Consider the following 19,290-nt stretch of genomic DNA (forward strand, 5'->3'; position numbering starts at 1 on the left):
TTAAGAGGGGGATATTATAATCCCCCTTCACATCGCTGCATCCAAACAGGCCTAAATCTCCCCCATCCCAACTTTTTGCTCACAAGTATAAGAACGAGTTAATTAAAGTTGCAATAAGTGTACTAGAGATCAAAATTTTACATTTGATTCAAAATTGCTAAAGTACACGTTCATGGATTCCAGCTTGCAATAGATTTGTAGATTTTAGTGATTTCATAGTTCACAAGAATCACAACCAAAAAGGTAAACAGGGTTTCTTCAAATTTATGCAGGAGATTCACATCCACTCATGAGTATCCAAGTAATAAGGGTTACAATAGATTACGTACATCATTTTCGATTGTCATAACTTGGCATTTGAATAACCTCGAACAATATCAATTGAACACCCGAATCTCGTCTCTGAGAAATAATTGTACAAGAACGGAGAATGCGTGGTACCGTAAATATCAGGTCGTAATATTCTTATACATGCATGAATAAACAAAGTGGCATGTTTTCATCATGTACCACATCCAAACTGATCCTAATACAGGTCACTATGTAAATAACTATACATACTTAATTGCCAGTACACCCAAATTGCTACTGCAATAATTTTTGCTACTAAACAGAAGTTGCAACTGCTTGAAATTAGCTGCAGGGAAGCTCTTTACATGTGCCAGAGAGATTTGGAGGAAGAAATTTCGGTGGCAAAAAAACTAATCTCTTCGGCAGCAAGATTTCACCCCACAACACTTGCGCCCCTGAACCGACAAGTGTACTATCTTATCTTGTATGTGCCTCTGAGCTAAACCAGCTCTCGAACTCTTAGACCACGCAGCATATAACATTTCTGCAGTTTCCAAGGAGAACCCGTTCATACTGAGATCCAGTAGTTTCAAGTGCTTTGCCAACCCAATGGCAGTTGAAAGGTCTTGAACCAATTCTATCTCTTGATTGTAAGCATTCCTGTGACAAGAGCTCATGCAACTGTCACTAGGACCCGATACAGCAGGTTTGATCCTATTTTGATCATCTTCGCTATCAGCAGCTTCAAGCTGATCACAGTCTGTCTTGAAAGAAGATTTGGAAATGTCTTTATTTGTCTGCACAGATTTCGGGCTTTCTGCCACTGTTGATTCATATACCGGAGTATGATGTTTGTCAAAATCGACATTTGCAGAAAGATTGAGCTCTTCTAAGGAGCAACGATCAGGTAATGCCTGAAGTATCAAAAGAATACCAAGAAGCCCAAGGTGGCAGTTGCCCAGAACCAATACTTTTAAAGAACAAAGTGGGTTTTTTAGTAGCGACACCAATGCACTTCCACCCTGCATTGGCACATCTAGTCAGATCATTTATTAAATAGTCATGGAAGATTGTGTTTAAGAACATTGCAAATATCACCCTGATAAGACCTCATAGTAAGCTGAGTTGCTTGTCCTGGAACCAAATAGAATGAAGCAAATTAAAAGAGGCACATTCAATGTTTTTATCGGTCACGATCATGACACCACGAGTGCTACTACAGGAAGGGTTCCCAAAGCCCCCCATAGTGTAGAATTAACAAACAAAAGCAGTCCCTTTGAACGCGCCACAAGGACCAGTGTACAAAGCTTCTGCTTTGAGAAGGGCCAGACAACTGCACCCAACTTTTTGTGTGGATAGGCTGCTTCCCATGACTCGAGTCACATCACTAGATGGCACTTATCACTAGACTCTTGACAATTTCAAGGTGGAAATCAATGGGTATAATCTCATCAAAGCGTCACAAAATAGCTTAATAGGGGTTTTAAGAAGTAAGATTTGTATATTGCGATATCAATGAACAAGAGATGAATATAATACAAGAGCCATGACAGTTTAAGAATGATGAAGAGATTAGAGAAAGGCAAAATGGTTTTGGCATATGCACCAAAATATCGATTAAAGAACTCAAATGCTCAAGGGTGTTCAGAACCTGTAGAAGAGAACGAGAAAGAAAGGGGAATGTAAGTGAGAAATTTAGGAAGTAAGGTTATTATCTTTGTTTAGTTTTACAAAGAAAAGAACAAGACCATTCAACTCTCTCATGTTAGATATTAGATAGAAGATGAAGGGAAAAAAACAAAAGGTAAATGAAGTTATGAAGGAAAAAGGAAAGAAGGAAAAGAGGAAGGGATAAGAAAGGAAAGTGATGAAGAAAATAGCTTTTGCTTTTACGTAGAGAAAATTTCTTTCACTTTCTTTCTTGAAGTTCCAAACACACTCTAAGCAAATTAAACCTAGAAAGGTAGGTAATTTGGGTAGCAAAGGACATCGATCACGAACGAAGTTCAGAAATTCAACCAGCAAGAGGGTACTACAGATATACTCAGTAGGAAGGTGAATGAATGACAGAGAATGTGTATTGAATAACTAAATATTGCTTGGCCAGTTCATGGGTCTTCAATAATCTGAAAAGGTGTGATTGAATCATGGATTTGTAGACAAATATGTTGGGGCAAAGGAAAAGTAAAGGGGAAAGAATGGAAGAGAAGATGAGGTACAACCATATGTTATCAAATGTTGGTTGCTATTAGGAAAATGAGAATACAATGACCATAGTTTTCCTTTCCATTTCTTCTTTCATTGAAACCCAATATCCAAAAACAGCTGAAAAGTATATAACATGGGGGGGGGGGGGGGAAGGGGGAGGGGGGGGGGGGGGGGGAGGGGGGGGGGGGGGGGGGGAAGGGAAATTATGGTCTCAGTGTCAGTCACTTGCCTACATATGCCAAACTACTGATAGTCATTTGTGGTAACAAGGACATAAAATTATTATCTGAAATGAACTAGTCATAAGCAGATCAATTCAACTGGTTAGCCGTTAAGAGTACCCCAGGGAGACAGGATGGATTTCAAAAATTTCTATTATTCCCTTCTGCGCTCTAGAATTACATAAAATCAAATGCCCACGAAACCAGCAAGAAAATATCAAAAACCAAACATACCAATAATAACAGTGATGAATGATGATAGTAAAATATCAGTGGAAGAACCATAAAAACCTTGACATAACAAAGAAAGAAGAGAGAACTATTAGAATAGGACAAATGGACTAAAATCCCATACGTAAGAACAATACATCCATCAAACTTCAGTTAATCAACACAATACCTCATGCAGAATTAAATTTCCTCCAAGGTTCAGCTCAGTTATACTGGTGATCAGCGAGGCTTGAGCGTTAAGTCTGGCAATGTATTGAGATGTTAGTCCACAAGAGGACAGATCAAGTTTTAGCAGTTCTTGGGTCTGATTTGACAAGGACTTAGTTAACTCCAGTGCTCCATCCTGAAAATTATAAGGAAAGACACATACATAGGCAGATAAAATAAATCAGTCTAAAAAATATATAACAGCTGTTGCACAGAAAATTAACCTACAAACAAATAAGAAAACATTAGCATGCTGAAGCATTAACTCACAGTTCCAATACTTGTATCTCCAAGCATCAACGTCGACAAGCACCCGTTCTCAGCAAGTTGGCAAAGACTGTCTACTGCAGGCTTGCTTAGCTTCAGACCATTCATATTTAGTTCAGCAAATCTACCAAAAAAAGAAAGCAAGTAAAAGATTCTTCAAATGTACCCACATAGGCTGTTATATTGGGAACTGATACAAGGAAAAAAAATAAACTAGGTCAAATTTAAAAGAAACCTCTTTAACGTGGAAAGTTTGGACAAGAGATTTACTATGGCATTAGCAGATATAGGGTTGTTGTATCCTGTTCAACGTGAGAGAGGTAGTCAGTTAGCAGTGGAACAAGGAATTAACAGAAGATGTCTGTGAATCAATTCGCAGAATAACGAATACCTAAACAAATCTGTGATAGGACAGATTCAGAATCTAGTGAATCTGCAACCTTCTGAATTGTTCGTGATGTGATAGAACAACGCTCAACATTTAAACTATAAAGGGCTACAAAAAGAAAAGGGCTTATTAAGTTGAAGAAATAACAAAGTCTCTGCAACTCTAAATTTCAAAAAGAAACTAACTCCTTGTTCTAGTAGCATTACATTGAAAGATTATTGGCCAATTAATTGGCACATGATATCAGCACAATGCAGGGCGTACAGTGCGCAGCATAGCTGTTTTAACGTTATCCAGAATTCCACCCAAAAACAAATAACTGTCTACACAAAAGACAAGGATAAGCAATTTACCTTTGCAACTTTTTAATATAGTAGAAAGATAAGATCCACATGCATCAGTCAAACGGTTGCCAGAGATATTGAGCACTTCCAATCGAGCAAATAGCACAGGGCATTCACAGATCTGAGTCTCATGGGTAAATAAATTATGAATCAAATTAAAAAGTGTATGTCAAATCAATAGGTTTTAAAGAAATACACTACTAAAGCTGCAGCAAGGACTATAAACCCACAAAGAATGCTTTTCATGAGATGCTTAATAGACTCTTGTCCAAAGTATCTATGATTCTTGCAATAATGAATTTGTCTAAAGAAAGTATTTGAAGTGAAGTTTTGTAGCAACGGCCTTAGTCCAGTGTATCTGTGATGCACCTGCATCTTATATGTGACCCAGATAACTTAAAATCTAGAGTAGATTTTTTCTATTATTCAAAAATGAGTGATAAGATGATAATCTAATTACTCATATACACCAATTCTACGATGTTTGTCAGTGAAATTAGTCTATATTCTCCAGGTGAATTTATAAACTTCATCTTCTCAACTCTCTGCTCTCTGGTTGGATTGGTTCATAAAGACAACAGTTACATTGCAAGCATGTAAGAGTGCAAATGGTTACAGACCTGAAACAAAGCAGTTGGACCAAAGCGATTGCTGTGTAAATCCAAAATCAAACTGCCATATCTTTGACTCGATGATGTAAGAACCTGCTGAAGTTTCTCCACAGTCCCATTTCCTAAAGATATAAAGTTAACGCATAGCAAAAACATACCCCGGTAAACCGAAAAACCAAATTATTTGGAAGTAGAGGCTAACATGACATGTGAAAGTAGGTATTATTTGAGAAATAAGCACAAGACATTGTTAGAGTTTTTGTATCCTTCAGAAGTAACGTACATTGGGGAAACAAAATGTACATGGGCTGCAAGTAAAAAATGTTCTTACCTAAGGAATTGTGAGAAATGTTTAAAACTGCAACTGTCTTGTGAGCTTGCAAGGCATTCAGTAAAGGTGTTATTGATACATCTTGCAATTCACAATCAGACACGACAACTTCGTCCTCTGAAACCTGGTAAGAAAATTAATAAACAAAACAAAACAAATCAAATCACACGACTTCCAACATAGTGAAGTTAACAATTAATTTTAGGTTTTTAAAAAATCTAATAACCTTTCCTGCAGGAGTTCAAAGAATAAATAGCCAAAGGATATTGCTGCATCACTAGAAAGCAAATTAAACCTATAAACCCTACCTCTAAATTATATAACTTCTTAAGCAATTTCAGATTTGGGGGCTCAGATAGCTCCTTGCAGCAGTCAATGTAAATTTTCATCAAACGCTTCTGTACCCAACCTGAAAAGAGTAAATAGAGCATAAAGCTATATCACAAACACTTGACATAGAAAAGTAAATAAGCTTTCAAAAGCAAATAAAAAGAACTACACAACAATATAAATCTGAGCTAATACTTCAGAACAAATCGTGTCTTCTGCTTTTCTCAGAAGAGGGAGGAAGTTGTTTCATACAGGACGAGACAGCAAGCAAAACAAAAGCAGTATGAAGGGCACATACCATCAACAGAAACTTCGATCCAGCCTTTTCCCTTCAAGAAATCCTTAACTGTATCGATTTCCTCCAACGTATCAAGAGCTCTTCCACCACATTTCATGTGCTGAATGATGGGCAATAGACCTAATGAGCCACCATAATGCATCTTAGTAACCGTCTATTCTTGCAAGTGTACTATCCAAACTTATTGGACAACAGGGATTGATGAGCTCATGCAACATGCATACTAAATGTCTTTTCTCAAAAGCAACAACATCAATATGCTAGGACATTAGCAAGAAATAACAATCCCTTGATCAATAAACTATGTCCAATGTCATTAATGATCATGAAGTACCCAATAATGTTTTTCATCTCCAACTATGAAGCATGGGTAGGGTTGGGTACCAGTACTTGACATGGTACTTCTACATGCATACCGGACACACGAAATGTGTTCCCAATCTTTTTTCACTTAATGTGTTGTACACTAAAAGGTACTGAGTACGTACCAAAGCCATACTCGGTTCTTTAATACAAGTTAGCTTGATGAGACTTCTTGTTATGCTTATCATGCTTTTAGAATTAAGCTTTATTATGTAATTTGTTTACTTAATGAGATTAAATTCATATTTGTACCTTAGTTTTAGCCTTAATTGTTGTTTGTACACTAGATATTTATTCAATTTAAGCCATTTAACTATTTTTTCACTTAATTTTTCTAATCGTTATGCATGATGCATACCTTCAAAGTATAAGAATATTTTGTTAGGGACATTACGTGACCATACCCATCCCCCATATTTTGTACACTTCTCTGTATCGACGTACCTATATCGTACCAGTACCCTTATAAGAAGCACGGACACGTCTACCGGCCTCACATATCTATGTCCGACACGTGTCGGTCACGAACACGATGCGACACTCTCCAGACACGTATTGGACATGCCTAAATACTTGTCCAATGTTTTTATTATATTTCTCTTACTTAGACACATTGTGAATACTCTAGGCCATGTTGGAAACACTCTTCGAACGTGCTAATGACTCATTAAAAGGTCTCCGGCTTTTATAGGAAATGATAGCATACCTAATACACTTTACATTTGACGTGTCCATGTCCTAATTTTCAGAGAAATGACGTGTCTGCATGTCCGTGTTGTCCATATTCGTGTCGGTGCTTCTTAGTTACCCTTACGTGTGCTTCATAGGTTTTGATAACTTGGCTAGTTTTTCTTTGGGTTATTTACCTGTAGGTACAGAAAATAAAATGTATTTCCCACCAGGTCACCTCCAATTAATGGAACACTAAAACCCTATGAAAGTGCTTAAACCCTAGGGTACCCTATGAAAGTGCCTAACCCTTAGGGTACCCTATGAAAATGCCTAAACCCTAAGGTACCCTATGAAAGTGCCTAAATCGCTAAAATCCTATGATAGGAAAGTGCACCCTAAAACCCCTATGAAAGTGTCCAAACCTAAACCCTAGGGCTCTATGAAAGCACCTAAACTTAAACCCTACGGTACCCTAAAACCCTAGGGTGTCCTAGGGTGGCACTTCCATTAATGGTAAATGTATTTTGTAAAAAGTGGACCTAGTGATAACTAAGTATTTCATCTTACCTTAATGGGATTAAGATGTGGTTTTCTGTACCTAGTTGTAAAAATCCCATTTTTCTTTTAATCAGTTGACAATAAATAGCCATAATAAAAGTGCAAGTCGATACGGCATGCACCACTGGTCCACTTTAATGGTCCTAATAACAAAAAGATTTAGCTTCAGTTGATCACTAGAATTGTCTGAGAAAGGCATCTATGTGATTGTTCTGATGGCAATATACGGGACTGCAATAACCACCATACTAGTGCTAATACAAACTAAAGAAATGCCTGAATCAAGCACCACAAATCACCTGCTGTTGTCAATTTGGGAATGTCTCATGTATGAAGCACACTGCACATATATAGTAGACAAACATAATGAGACTATATTCAATTAAATATACGCCCAAACCAAACCGAGCCTTACATCCAAGTCAAGTGGGGTTGACTACATGAATACGTTTTCTCCATTGAGCTTTGTCAAGAACATCATGTTCTTTCGATGAAAAACCTAGGTTTTTCGAACTACCGCCTCTAAGTTCAATTTTGGGCTACCCTCCTCTTAGTGCAACTACCTAATCGTCGCCATATCACTCATATTAAGTATTAACAACCTCATCTACCGATCTATAATAGACATCCTTAAACCACATTAACCTATTTTCTCTATCTTATGTCTATGGATGCTGCCCTACCATTCCAGGAAAGTTTTTGTTTCAATACGCTTACTATCGAACGTGTGTGTACATGTGTTCATGTTGCTTTCTGGAACATGTATGAATTGGTTTCCTCTATGGCTCAACAACTTTTTTGAGTTCTTTTCATTTATTATCGAGTATTGCCTCCTATTTGTCCACAGTTTTGAGGAATACAAGAAGTTATTTAAGCCTGGAGCACGACAAGAACACTAAGAGAGACAATTATGCGCTTGCTTGTATGCTATGATTCTATGAAGCATGGGTACTTTGAAAACTCAATCATATTCGTGCTCGTGCTCATAACATATCAGGTACTGGTACTTTGCATGGTTCTTCTAATTTCGTTTTCTTCATGACTTTTGCTGTACCACAGAAGTACCCCAATATGTATCAAGCCATACCGAACACAGATGAAGCTAAGTTGATATGATTTCCTTTCTTTATGCTTAGCAAGATAGTAGAATAAAAAATTGGGTCCGTATATTCTGATGTGTACCTTAAGTTTGGCTTTAAACTGGTATTTGATGTTGGATTTTTAATCACACAAGTCATTTAGCAGTTGAAGTGTGATTATTGCCTGTAATACATTGCTCTAAACTATATACTATTTAATTATAGTCATAACGTAGCCATACTTGTACCCTATATTCCTTAGGTTTTCCACATCGACGTACCCGTACTCGTACGTTTACATGTGCTAATGTGCTTCTTAGCCTGGAAAGAATTATCTGGCTTCCTTTTCCTTCTTTTGCTTAGTGGCTGTCTTGCTGATCAAATGATGTTTTCCCACAAATTACTGGATTAGCACCTGAATCTTAGAATACACCGCAACGCATGTAAACTTTCTAGACGTTGACAAGAACGTGCATGACGCTACTTTGATAGTTATATAGTGCCAACTTCCAAGGTTGTGACAAAAAACAGACAAAGCAAATCCAAACACATAATATGTACCTACCCCTAGATCTTTTCTCCGTTGGAAGTTGTAGATAATACAAGCATGCAACTTCAACCTTCATACACTCAATATTCAGCTTATCACCAACCATGCATGAACTCAGCTCCACCTGAATGAAGTCCTCATCGATTTTGAATGTCAAATATTGCTGCAATTAACACAATTTGTGATGGTTATGAAACATGATGTCAATAGTAACAAGCAACCTACAATAGTACATAATCACCCTGGCAAGTTGGTGATGCACAAGTATTGCCAAATCGGTGGACAATATCATGAAAAGAAGCATCGATTGCCACAATTCAATAAAACTCAGAGGAACTACCAGCAAAAACATCAGCTTTGGAACCTCAACCCATCAGATCAAGGCATGTGGGGTGAAAGAAAATACCAACAATTGATTGACCCCATATAACTTCACAACCCACACGATAAACTTAAATATCACGAAAACTACAAAATGAACAACATAGAATCTGAAACAATGTAGCTTTCTTTTGGAAGATGAAAGATATTTGGAATCTCCAAACCACAAAGCTGTAGTTACAAAGTCATTACAAGCAACCACCACCATTTTCCAACATTTTGGTGTAATTTTTTTTACCAACTTTTTTCTCAATTTTGTGCTAACAATCTGAAAAATATTGTCCGGGAAAAAAGTTTTACATTAAAACAGAGCACAATTATATATCATCATACCAGGCCTCATGAAATGGAGAAACAAGGGAACAATGCTATGCAAGCTTCAAGATTATCTGAAGTTGGAAATTAACAACAGTGGTTGCATAATATTTACGCATGGCCTAAAAATCAGAATACTCACAGATGATTCATCAACACAAGCATACATATTGAGACTAGAAGTGTCATGCTTATGCAACGGGCTTTCGTTGACATCATGATAACACTTAGAACCGTTTGCATCAAAAGTGGAGCTTTTAACAGCTTCACTGGTGCTTGAAGTTCTAAACTCTTTGGCATCCTGAACAGCCACTTTAGTCCTGGATTTGTATGAACAAGTGCTTTCTTCAACATTAGCAGGAGTGCAGGTACTCATAGCACATTTGGAGTTCACTAATAAGACATCCTGCCAAACCAAAAGAATAAAAAATCAGCCACCAACTTCTCCAGAAGAAAAGGAGAACCAAACTTGGTCGAGGAAATTTTCCACCTCAAATTCAAAAGCAGGACTAGCCAGATTATCGCCATTCTTAACTGCAGTCAATGGAAAAAATGACTCAGTACTCAATTTCTTAAGTACAAACCCTGGTCAAAGAAGATAGTTGATAACCTCACATTCATCAGAAGTGGCAATGTATTCTTCCAGACCTTTCTGACGTCTTTGCCTTGGGCACTCTACCTCCTCGTACATTTCACCTTCATCATCCGAAAGGATTACACGAATACGTTTTCGACCAACTGTTTGCTGACTCTCAGTAAATCTTGGCATGCTCTCAGGCAAAGCTCGAGTTGGCTTTGTAGAGGTAACAGGCACACAAGTAGTTTTCTGCTTGGTCGGATTTTTACGGGAACGAAGAAGTGAAGTCAAAGGTAGGTCATCATTTAGCTCTTCCATTCTGCTCTGAGATTGTGACTTAGCTGAGTTGGTATTACTTGCCTCTTGGAAATAGCTCATATGAGACCCATTTGGTGATAGATCATCTCCTTCTGTTTCTGTTTCAGAGCAACAGTCCGACTCCATATTTTTTGCTTCAAACTCTCTAGGTTTTGACAGCTTCAATCCGTCAATTAGCAGTTGCAGCCTCCTAAACAGGCGGGAGCGTAATTAGTAAAGTTCAGCAATAAACATACCGTCGTTCCCAATTTCTTATTTCCATGTCTGAGGACAAACTACATGATTTCCAAGTTCAAAATAAGTAAGGATACTAAGTGTATTCATTCCTCGACTGACATTTTTAGAATACAGTTTCTCAGAACCAAAACTTAGTAAGTTCCCTAAATGGGTAAAATAACTTCAGTAACCAGATTTACCTGGCCTCTTCAACATTGTCAAATCTTATCATGTGGCTGTAGTGCATATTCTCCAGTGCAGATAACTGAACAGAAGGAAGGTTTGCTTGTAGAGCAATCCTGCCACAAAGCATTTACACTATGAGCAACCATAAGAGTAATCCAATAGAATTAATTATCCAAAAGGTGGACAAGTATCAAGTATGCCACCACAAGGAAATCATTTCTGATTGAGTCACTCCATTATCTTTGTTTAATCACAAAATTTTCTATTTCTTGAAAATATAATTTTTCACCATAAGAACAGAAGTATGTCACCAATATTACTTCTCAATTTCCACGGAATACAAATAGTAGAAGAAAGAGGGAGCTAACATCATTAAAGTGCTTAGTATATAATTTAAGAACATATTTCTCATGCATTCTTTCATAAGAACATTAATGTCTTTCACTACAACAAAAGCATTGAAACAACTCCTCCACTAAAGTTTTTGAGTCCTTTATCAACCATCCCAAAAGCTTAATTTGTTATGAAATGGGCCCAATAATGTAATCAAGTTGTCCAAATGGGAAACGAAGGAACAAATACAAACAAAGAGACTTAAATCCATGACCCTTCAGAAACCAAAACTCTGGTACCAAGCTAAGAAATTAGTTTTTGGCTTTTTGCAAATGGGCCCAATAATCTGCATCAAGCTATCCAACAAAGTGCTCCAAAGATTACAAGGGGGATGGCACACCAAACTCTTGGGGTCACTAAAACGCACTTAGCCATCCAAAAGCATCGAATTTGTATAGATATCCACATAACAAATGCAATGGAAAAGAATTTAGGGTCCAAGAAAGACGATACTTACTCATAACCCTCTTTAAATGCGTTCAAAGCACCAGCGTGGTTACCATCAGAATCCAAAACATCACCAATATTGATCTTAGCTAATGCTTGCCCCTGAACCATGACCAGTCACTTCATAATACAAATCCACAAAGCACAACAAGAAAATAATAAAAGAAAGTTGGATATTCAATAACAGAGCATCAATGTTTGTGCAATGTCGCCTTTCAACTCAAGGCAGTTCCAAATTTAGGTACACTGTGGATCGCAAGGTCATCAACAGACCCTTAATTAGGAAAATCTTGTTAGTAATCTCTTTATCCAGTTTTGTTACAAGTAAAACAATTAAAAGGAATAGTAAATGGTATCTTCGTATGACATACTTGCACATTACCTCGAAGTTTCCAATTGATTTGTGTGTCTCCCAACTTTTTTTGTACCATTTCAGCGCTTTGCTGAAGTTCCTAAGCCTCTGGTATGACTCCCCAATGACTAGAAATGAATCGCCCAACTTTTCTTTGTCGCAGAGTTCACTTGCTACTCTTTTTTTTCTTTTGGCGAACTCCCGATGCTAAACACAGACATTTCCAGAAAATGACATATCCAAAATCCAATAATGCAAGAAAAAGAAAAGCAAAACATAATCTCCATTTATGCTTCTAAATGGGGGGGCGGGGGGGGCTGGCCCCTTCGGTACAGGATTGCACTACCCTTGTTCCAGTTATTACCAACATACATCTTACCCCGAACCCATCCCAATCCCAAATTAACAAGGGGGGAATGGATAAGAAGATACTAAAAGTAGAGTTTAGAAGATTATCCGCTCTAGTTTTGCAGGTGCCATCAATGCTATTATAAAGTATTCTAATAGCTAACCAATTATGCAAATCTAGACATGTGGTAAAGGCAAGAGCCAAAAGCTAAGAAATTTGATAGTCAAAGCTCAGTAAGTATTAGAAAGATCTAAGTGGCGAGTAGTGATACGCTTAGAGGCACAATCAATACGTAGTCTAAATGTATCTGATGTTTGGATAAATCTACCGATACTATACGTATCTTATGATTCGGTTCATTTAGAGGTAAAACCGATATGCATCTCAATGTACTTTATGTACTAGTATATATTCTTGCTACAGGCACACAATCCATGTTGCGATATGTGATACTTTTTCTTATTAGAACATCTTACATGATTGAAGGTGTGAAATTCTGTATAAATTATACATCATATTCTGCACAGCTATTTCTTTAACTACTACACTTGTCAACGAATCTTACACTGTCACTAACTGATACGTATCCCAAAACAATACATAAAAGGGAAAAATAGTGAACTACATAGAAGTACGAGCACCCTCTTTCCCTGTTATCTGTCTGTTTGGGACCCCAAAATAATAACACATCCCATACCCTAACAGGTTTCAAATGTCTCCCCCATACCCTAATAGGTTTCAAATATCTCCCCCATACCCTAACCCATACAATTTCTTCCCAATCACTCCAGTAGATATACAAACAAGTATCCTGCACCCACATGTTTCCAATAGCTGAAAGTTCCATTAATAGGAATCAACCAACATCGACATGCAATGGTGGATGAAGCTTGCCGTTCGAAAACAAATAATTCTGCACAAAAAAGTAATTGGAAAGTAATCATATTTGTAGCCAAAATGAAAATAAAGGGTTCAAAGACGTACTTTCAGCCATGCAAATATCATGCTTGATTTATCTATAAGACGATCAAGAGATGCATTTTGCTGCAGTAGGCATTTCCGTTCATTGTCTGTGCCTCTAGCCATGGGCATGTTTCTTATCAGCTTCTTGAAATTCTGTTCCTCTATCTTTAACTCATCCATTACCTTCCTTGCTTCTTTTACAGTTTCAATGTTCTGACGAATCTGATCAGCCAAAGCAGCCTCATCTTCCATGGACTTCGCCAGTTTAAGCGCCTTTTCATAGCAAAGAATTGCATCCTCACATTTCTGCACCCTGTAATGCAATTCACCGAGATTGATGTACCCTTTTGCCTCTCCTTGGATATGACCAATTCTGTTACAAATCATGATATCCTTTTCAATATGCTCTCGTGATTTATCCCACTTCCTGATCTCCATGAAAACTTTTCCAAGGTTATGGTGGAGCCTACTACGGCCATCATCATCTTCAATTACCTCCTCTTCATCACAAATTTGTAGTCCTTTCATAAGAATTTTCTGGGCTTCATCCAAGTTATCAAGATCCATTTGGAGCATTCCAATGTTATTATGAGCATCAATATACTCCTTAAGAAAAGACGATTTACCAGATGGTGGGTTCCCCTTGAGATTTTCGGCAAGGTTCATGGAAGATATGAAATACTTCTTGGCATTTCTAACAGAATAGTGATCATCCTCAGATCTTAGAAACATTTCATGGTAAGTTCGACCAAGTTGGGTGCAGGCTCTTTGTTGCTCAATGGGGTCATTGTTGTCCTTAGCAAGCTCTAAATGCTTCTTCTGCCATCATTCAATAAAAGCATTGCAAGATAATTTATAAGAGAGAAATGCACTAAACAGAAAACGAAGAAGGCATATAATATAAAATATGCCTCGAAATTTGAATAACGGGATATGAATCTGAAATGTGTATTAGGGCATTCACCTAACATGCTAAGTTACTAACTATGCCCAAAACTCCCACGTTAAGCATGAAACATTCTATTATGCCTCGTAATTCACCTTACAAAAACAAAAGAGAAAACGTCTAACCTACCATGGCCTTGTGTGACTGTGTCCTTAACACATGAGACTGAGATGAATCCATTATTAGTAAGCATAGCCATACACAACATACAGATCCAATTCCATGCACATAGCAAATGATTAAAATGAAGAGCACCGTAAACCTATCTCCTAGAGATAGGCCTAATTTTTGCTCTGGTCCTTTAAGAATATATTCACATATCAATTAACTATTGAATTCATTTCAATGTGCTCTAAATGTTATCCCAATTTCTCGGTGCTGCTGAATTGGGAGTGGGTTCATGCTCCTAAACGAACCACACAGGATATGGCTTGATATTAGGCAGCAATGTTGGAGAACGGCTTCTTGCCAATTAATGCCGTTTACCCTCAAGGTTGGATTTGGCATGTAGCATCTCTGATGCTCTTAACACACAAAATCAGACCCCCACTTTTGCCCATTTGTTCACTTCAGCACGGACTATTTTAGGTATTCCATTAGACATGCTCTAAAAAAGGACAAGCCATTGGAAGTTCAAAGCATGTCCAGTTTTGAATGAGGGCAAAGCATGTCCAGTTGAACTCATAAAGAATTCGGTCTTTACGAGAGTTCTATCAGAACAATCATTGGACAACCTAGGGTTACTAAAACAATATTAATCTCTTACATTTTGTAACTACATCTTAATGCCAACTTGTTTCCACTAAACTAAAACATCCTCAAGATTTCTTTTTCCCTCCAAATTTTATGTTGGCCAACCCCTTTGAGTTAAATGGAATACCATCTGGTCCCTTTAGTTTAGTGGAAACAACTTGTCTATATGTAAAGTGAAAGAGCTTGACAACTTCTTTTAGTTTCGTGGAAACATCCCTAAGTGGATAAATTGCAAAACAAACATATATCGGAGTGTAATACAAAACAAATATCCAATATCCGACTAGTGCCTGTGAAATTACATCTAGGGCTCTTTATGGTTGCTTACGACACACAAAGAGAACGCACTGCATCATCTGTAATTTGACTTCAATCCTACCATTTCCCACTCTCCTGTTCTTTCTTTTTTTTGGATATGTAAGGTGTCTAGGGCCAATTTGCATGCACCTCGGACTAATCCCTATAGCCCCTCACAGAGCCGTTTCACACACCTAAGCGTGAGGATGAGGTGGCCGCAAGAGTTGTTGGCAACGTGATTTGAACCCAAGCCCTTAGGATGGAGCAAACACCTAAGTCCCCGCCCAAGATCACCAGGCCAACGCCTTGGGGTTCTCCTCCTGTTCCTTTCCTTCCCTAAACATTATCATCAACCAAACAGGAAAAACAAACAGGAATGACACAGATTACCTGATAAATTAGTGCATTTTTGAAGTCCTCGAAACGGAGATAGACTTCGCCGAGCGATTGGCAAGTGGGAAGGAGCTGCTTCTCCGGAAGGTACTTGACGGAGACGTCGTAGTCAATTCGGAGCCATTTTAGGGCCTGAGCGTACTCTCCCCTGTTCTTGAATATATCGCCAATCACGTTCGCCCACCTCGCCTCTTCCTGCCGGTTCCCTTCCTCGGCCGCACTCCGGTACGCCTGCTTTGCCACGCTGAGCTGAGGGTCGTCTCCTCTAGGCATTGGTCCAAGTGGTGGTGGTGGTAGTGGTGATTGAGAGCTAGGGTTTGGAGGGTTTGATGAGTTGATATTTTTTCGCGGCTTTTGTATTTGAGATTGGTTTCAAATGTCATATATTAGTCCACAATTACTTTTCCCGCCAACTGCTTCATTGGGGGCACTATAGAGATAATTTTCTCCGTAAAGAAACTTATTTACGGAGCTGTTGCTTTAAGGAGTTGAGTGATCTCACTCATTTATTTCGGCAATCAATTATTAAGATATGTTTTTAATCTTTGACTGGTAAAAAATATTTTTTTACCAGTCAAAGATTAACTTTAATTTGAATTGTTCAAAACATATTTGGATGGCCGAAATTGCGCTCCTATTTACGGCGCTCCGTAAATAAGTTATACACGTGGAAGGGGAGGGGGGGGGCAGAGAGATTTTTTAAATTTGTTTGTTCTAAGAATAGAATGATTTTGTTTTTTGTTTTTTTTCTTTATTTTTATGGGTCTTTCTACGAAATGCCCATTAAGCAATTAAGAAGAAGAAATAAAATAAGGCAGCTGATAATGTCAAAATCGAAATTATTGCTTTCAAAATTCTACAGTATTACTTATTGCTTGTACAATTACTTTTGTGCCTTTAATACATCAGGAACATTTCAGCTTCTTTCATTACAAAACAAAGCCCCTCAATCTCTTTTTATCCTAAAGCTTCTTTGAGTATAAAAAATAAAAACGTGGACTCTTCTTCTCCTCAGATCGGCTAGGGTTTCAACCTCCACCATTCTCGAATCTTGCTTATTTAAATCATTCAAGGTACATGTGAGTTTAAGTATTTAATTTCTCTTTATCATCTGTTGCCTTAGAATTTTGTACATTATCTACTGCCTTGGGTATTGGGTTCCGTTGGTGGGTTCTTTATTTTATTATGGACTACGATTTTATCGATCGGTGTTTGTGTATGCATGTAAGGTAATTTTAGATGTAGTAGCTATCGGGTTGTATTTGAGAAAAAGTTTTGGTACATTTTCCGTAGTACTTGCATTTATGCCTGGAATTTTCATGCTGATTGAAAAGAAATGTTTGAAATTTTCATAATTACTTGATATATTTTACTTGCATTTGTTCTTCTGTTGGTCTCCTTTCTTTTTCATTTTTAGTACCAATATGTAAAATATGTTTTCAATTTTTTACAATGTAGATTTGATGAGCAATAATCATGGAAATTGAGCAAACAATGGAAAAAATCAGTGGGAATTCAATTGATTTAGTACTGGGAGAAGGAGGAATCAACATGTCTAATCAAGGAAGTGAATAAAATGGTCAGGATGATATGCTTGGATAATTTGATTGAAAATTTGATTCGTGTGCGGTTCTTGACACTCTTCATGCATTTTACTTGGTGCAAGGGTATGCAATATCTATCAAAACATCAACAAGGGGCAGAAATCTTACTATTGGGTATGAGAGGTTGTAAGGACCTGTCATTTTAAATTTCATTTCTTTAATTAATTTGAATGTGGACGATTGTATTTCAGATGGAATATCATTTTTCTTAGTGTGGTGTTACGGATTAATGTGCATCGTTATGTAACAGAAGTTCGGTTGGTCGTTGAAAAATGTGTTTCGTTGTTGTGAGGGTGTTTGGAGGTGTTGTGAATGTGTGGGTAGTAATCGGAGGTTGATTCGTTGAACATCAGACGAGTTTGCAAAATTTTCAGATTGGTTCCGAAACCCCTATTTTTGCCAGTTCCGGAACACTTGTTTGTAAATTAGTTCCGGAACCCCCATTTTTCCTAGTTCTAGAACCCATCTCGAATTTTCTGAAAATTGGGTCGCGTGTTGGACCACTATATAAGCACTACCTTTACTCTTTTCACACTCCATAACCACGAAAATCAACCCTAGAGCTCTCTCTCTCATCTCTCTCTCCTCTTTTGTACTTCTCTCTTCGATTTCATCTCCTTAGAATGAGATTTCAAAAAAAATCCAAGAATTAATGTTGCTCTATGAAGTAAGAGCTTTATATCTATCTAAGAAAATTCTCCATTGGAACACGTGAAACTCTTTACCTTTTCGGTTTGCTTGATTGGGCGACCAAACACTTGAGGAATCGTGAGATCAAGCTTGGAGAAAGATGTTCTTGGTGGAAATCGTGTGTTCCTAGTTGGAGGAGGAATTTCCTTGGTAGGTTCGAACTTGAGGTCTAGGGCTTGGAGGAACTCTTTGTTTTGCTCTTGATCTTCAAGGTAGGGACTTATCACATTCTTTATGTGTTTATGTGTTGATTTGGAACCTAAATCTTTTGTTTGGTTGTTGTATTTGAGCTTGGGTAAAAATCTATCAAAGCTGTAAATCGCGGGGAAAAAAAAAAAAAAAACCCAGATCAGTACCGAAACCCCTTATTTTACCAGTTCCGGAACTCAGCGTCCAGATCAATACCGGAACCCCCATTTTCATAGGATCCGGTACCCTGCCCAGATTTTCTGAAAAATCTTTTATCTCTTATTCTGAGGCTGTGGGTTTATATTTGGGAGTATTATATGCATGTTTACGAGTCGAATAACACTGCTATATGTGGCACCTTGAACATGAGTTGTGGGACATGTAGGAATCATATAGGCTTAAATAGAGAGGTTAAGACACGTGTTGCATGAGTATCGAACGGATGAATATCAAGAACATGTCACATAGAATAAATAGCGAGGAATTGATAGATGATGAGTTTATTGTTGCTTGATATTCACTACTTGGGTTATTTTGTTGGATTATGTTACACATGTTTATGAGGTTATGGGTATTATTACATGTTATGCACTTGGTGCTTAAATTGTTGGACATGGATGATTTGAGTAGCATTGAAAGGTGTGTTCAAGACATATTGTGGATAATGAATTATTAAAGTGTGACGTGTGAATACTTGTTAAAAGTCGTGAACATTGTTAAGTTAAAGACTTGTTAAGAGCCGATGAGAATTGAAATAGGACACATGAACCTTAATTATGAAGTAATGACAATTATAGGGGATGTGATGTGAAATGGTTACCCGATATATTAAAACAATGTGGATAGTTTAAGTATTCAAAATTCAAAGTTATGTTAATACCGTTATTCTGTGGTGGAGTTCTCATAGTACATCTTTAACACCCGGTGAATGGTTACGTTGATTTGAGGGCAAGTGTAGGAATGAGTTATGAA

General features: G+C 37.6%; 1 protein-coding gene across 1 annotated transcript; it reads right to left on the reverse strand.

Annotated features, from left to right (window-relative positions):
- Positions 1 to 356: 356 nt before the first annotated feature.
- On the reverse strand, positions 357 to 16,196 carry LOC131304302 (protein TONSOKU). Its single transcript, XM_058331504.1, has 19 exons — positions 15,833 to 16,196; positions 13,468 to 14,265; positions 12,165 to 12,341; positions 11,793 to 11,884; positions 10,957 to 11,055; positions 10,261 to 10,730; positions 10,136 to 10,179; positions 9,788 to 10,051; positions 8,965 to 9,112; positions 5,728 to 5,847; positions 5,408 to 5,508; positions 5,100 to 5,223; positions 4,778 to 4,890; positions 4,167 to 4,278; positions 3,817 to 3,921; positions 3,661 to 3,727; positions 3,429 to 3,549; positions 3,121 to 3,294; positions 357 to 1,313 (listed from the first exon to the last, which is right to left on the reverse strand). Exons 1-19 carry the CDS (start codon positions 16,106 to 16,108, stop codon positions 702 to 704), a joined length of 4,017 nt encoding a protein of 1,338 aa, XP_058187487.1. The 5' UTR covers positions 16,109 to 16,196; the 3' UTR covers positions 357 to 701.
- Between the last annotated feature and the right edge of the window lie 3,094 nt (positions 16,197 to 19,290).

The sequence above is a fragment of the Rhododendron vialii genome, chromosome 10a (assembly GCF_030253575.1).
Source record: "Rhododendron vialii isolate Sample 1 chromosome 10a, ASM3025357v1".
Taxonomy (NCBI): Eukaryota; Viridiplantae; Streptophyta; class Magnoliopsida; order Ericales; family Ericaceae; genus Rhododendron; species Rhododendron vialii.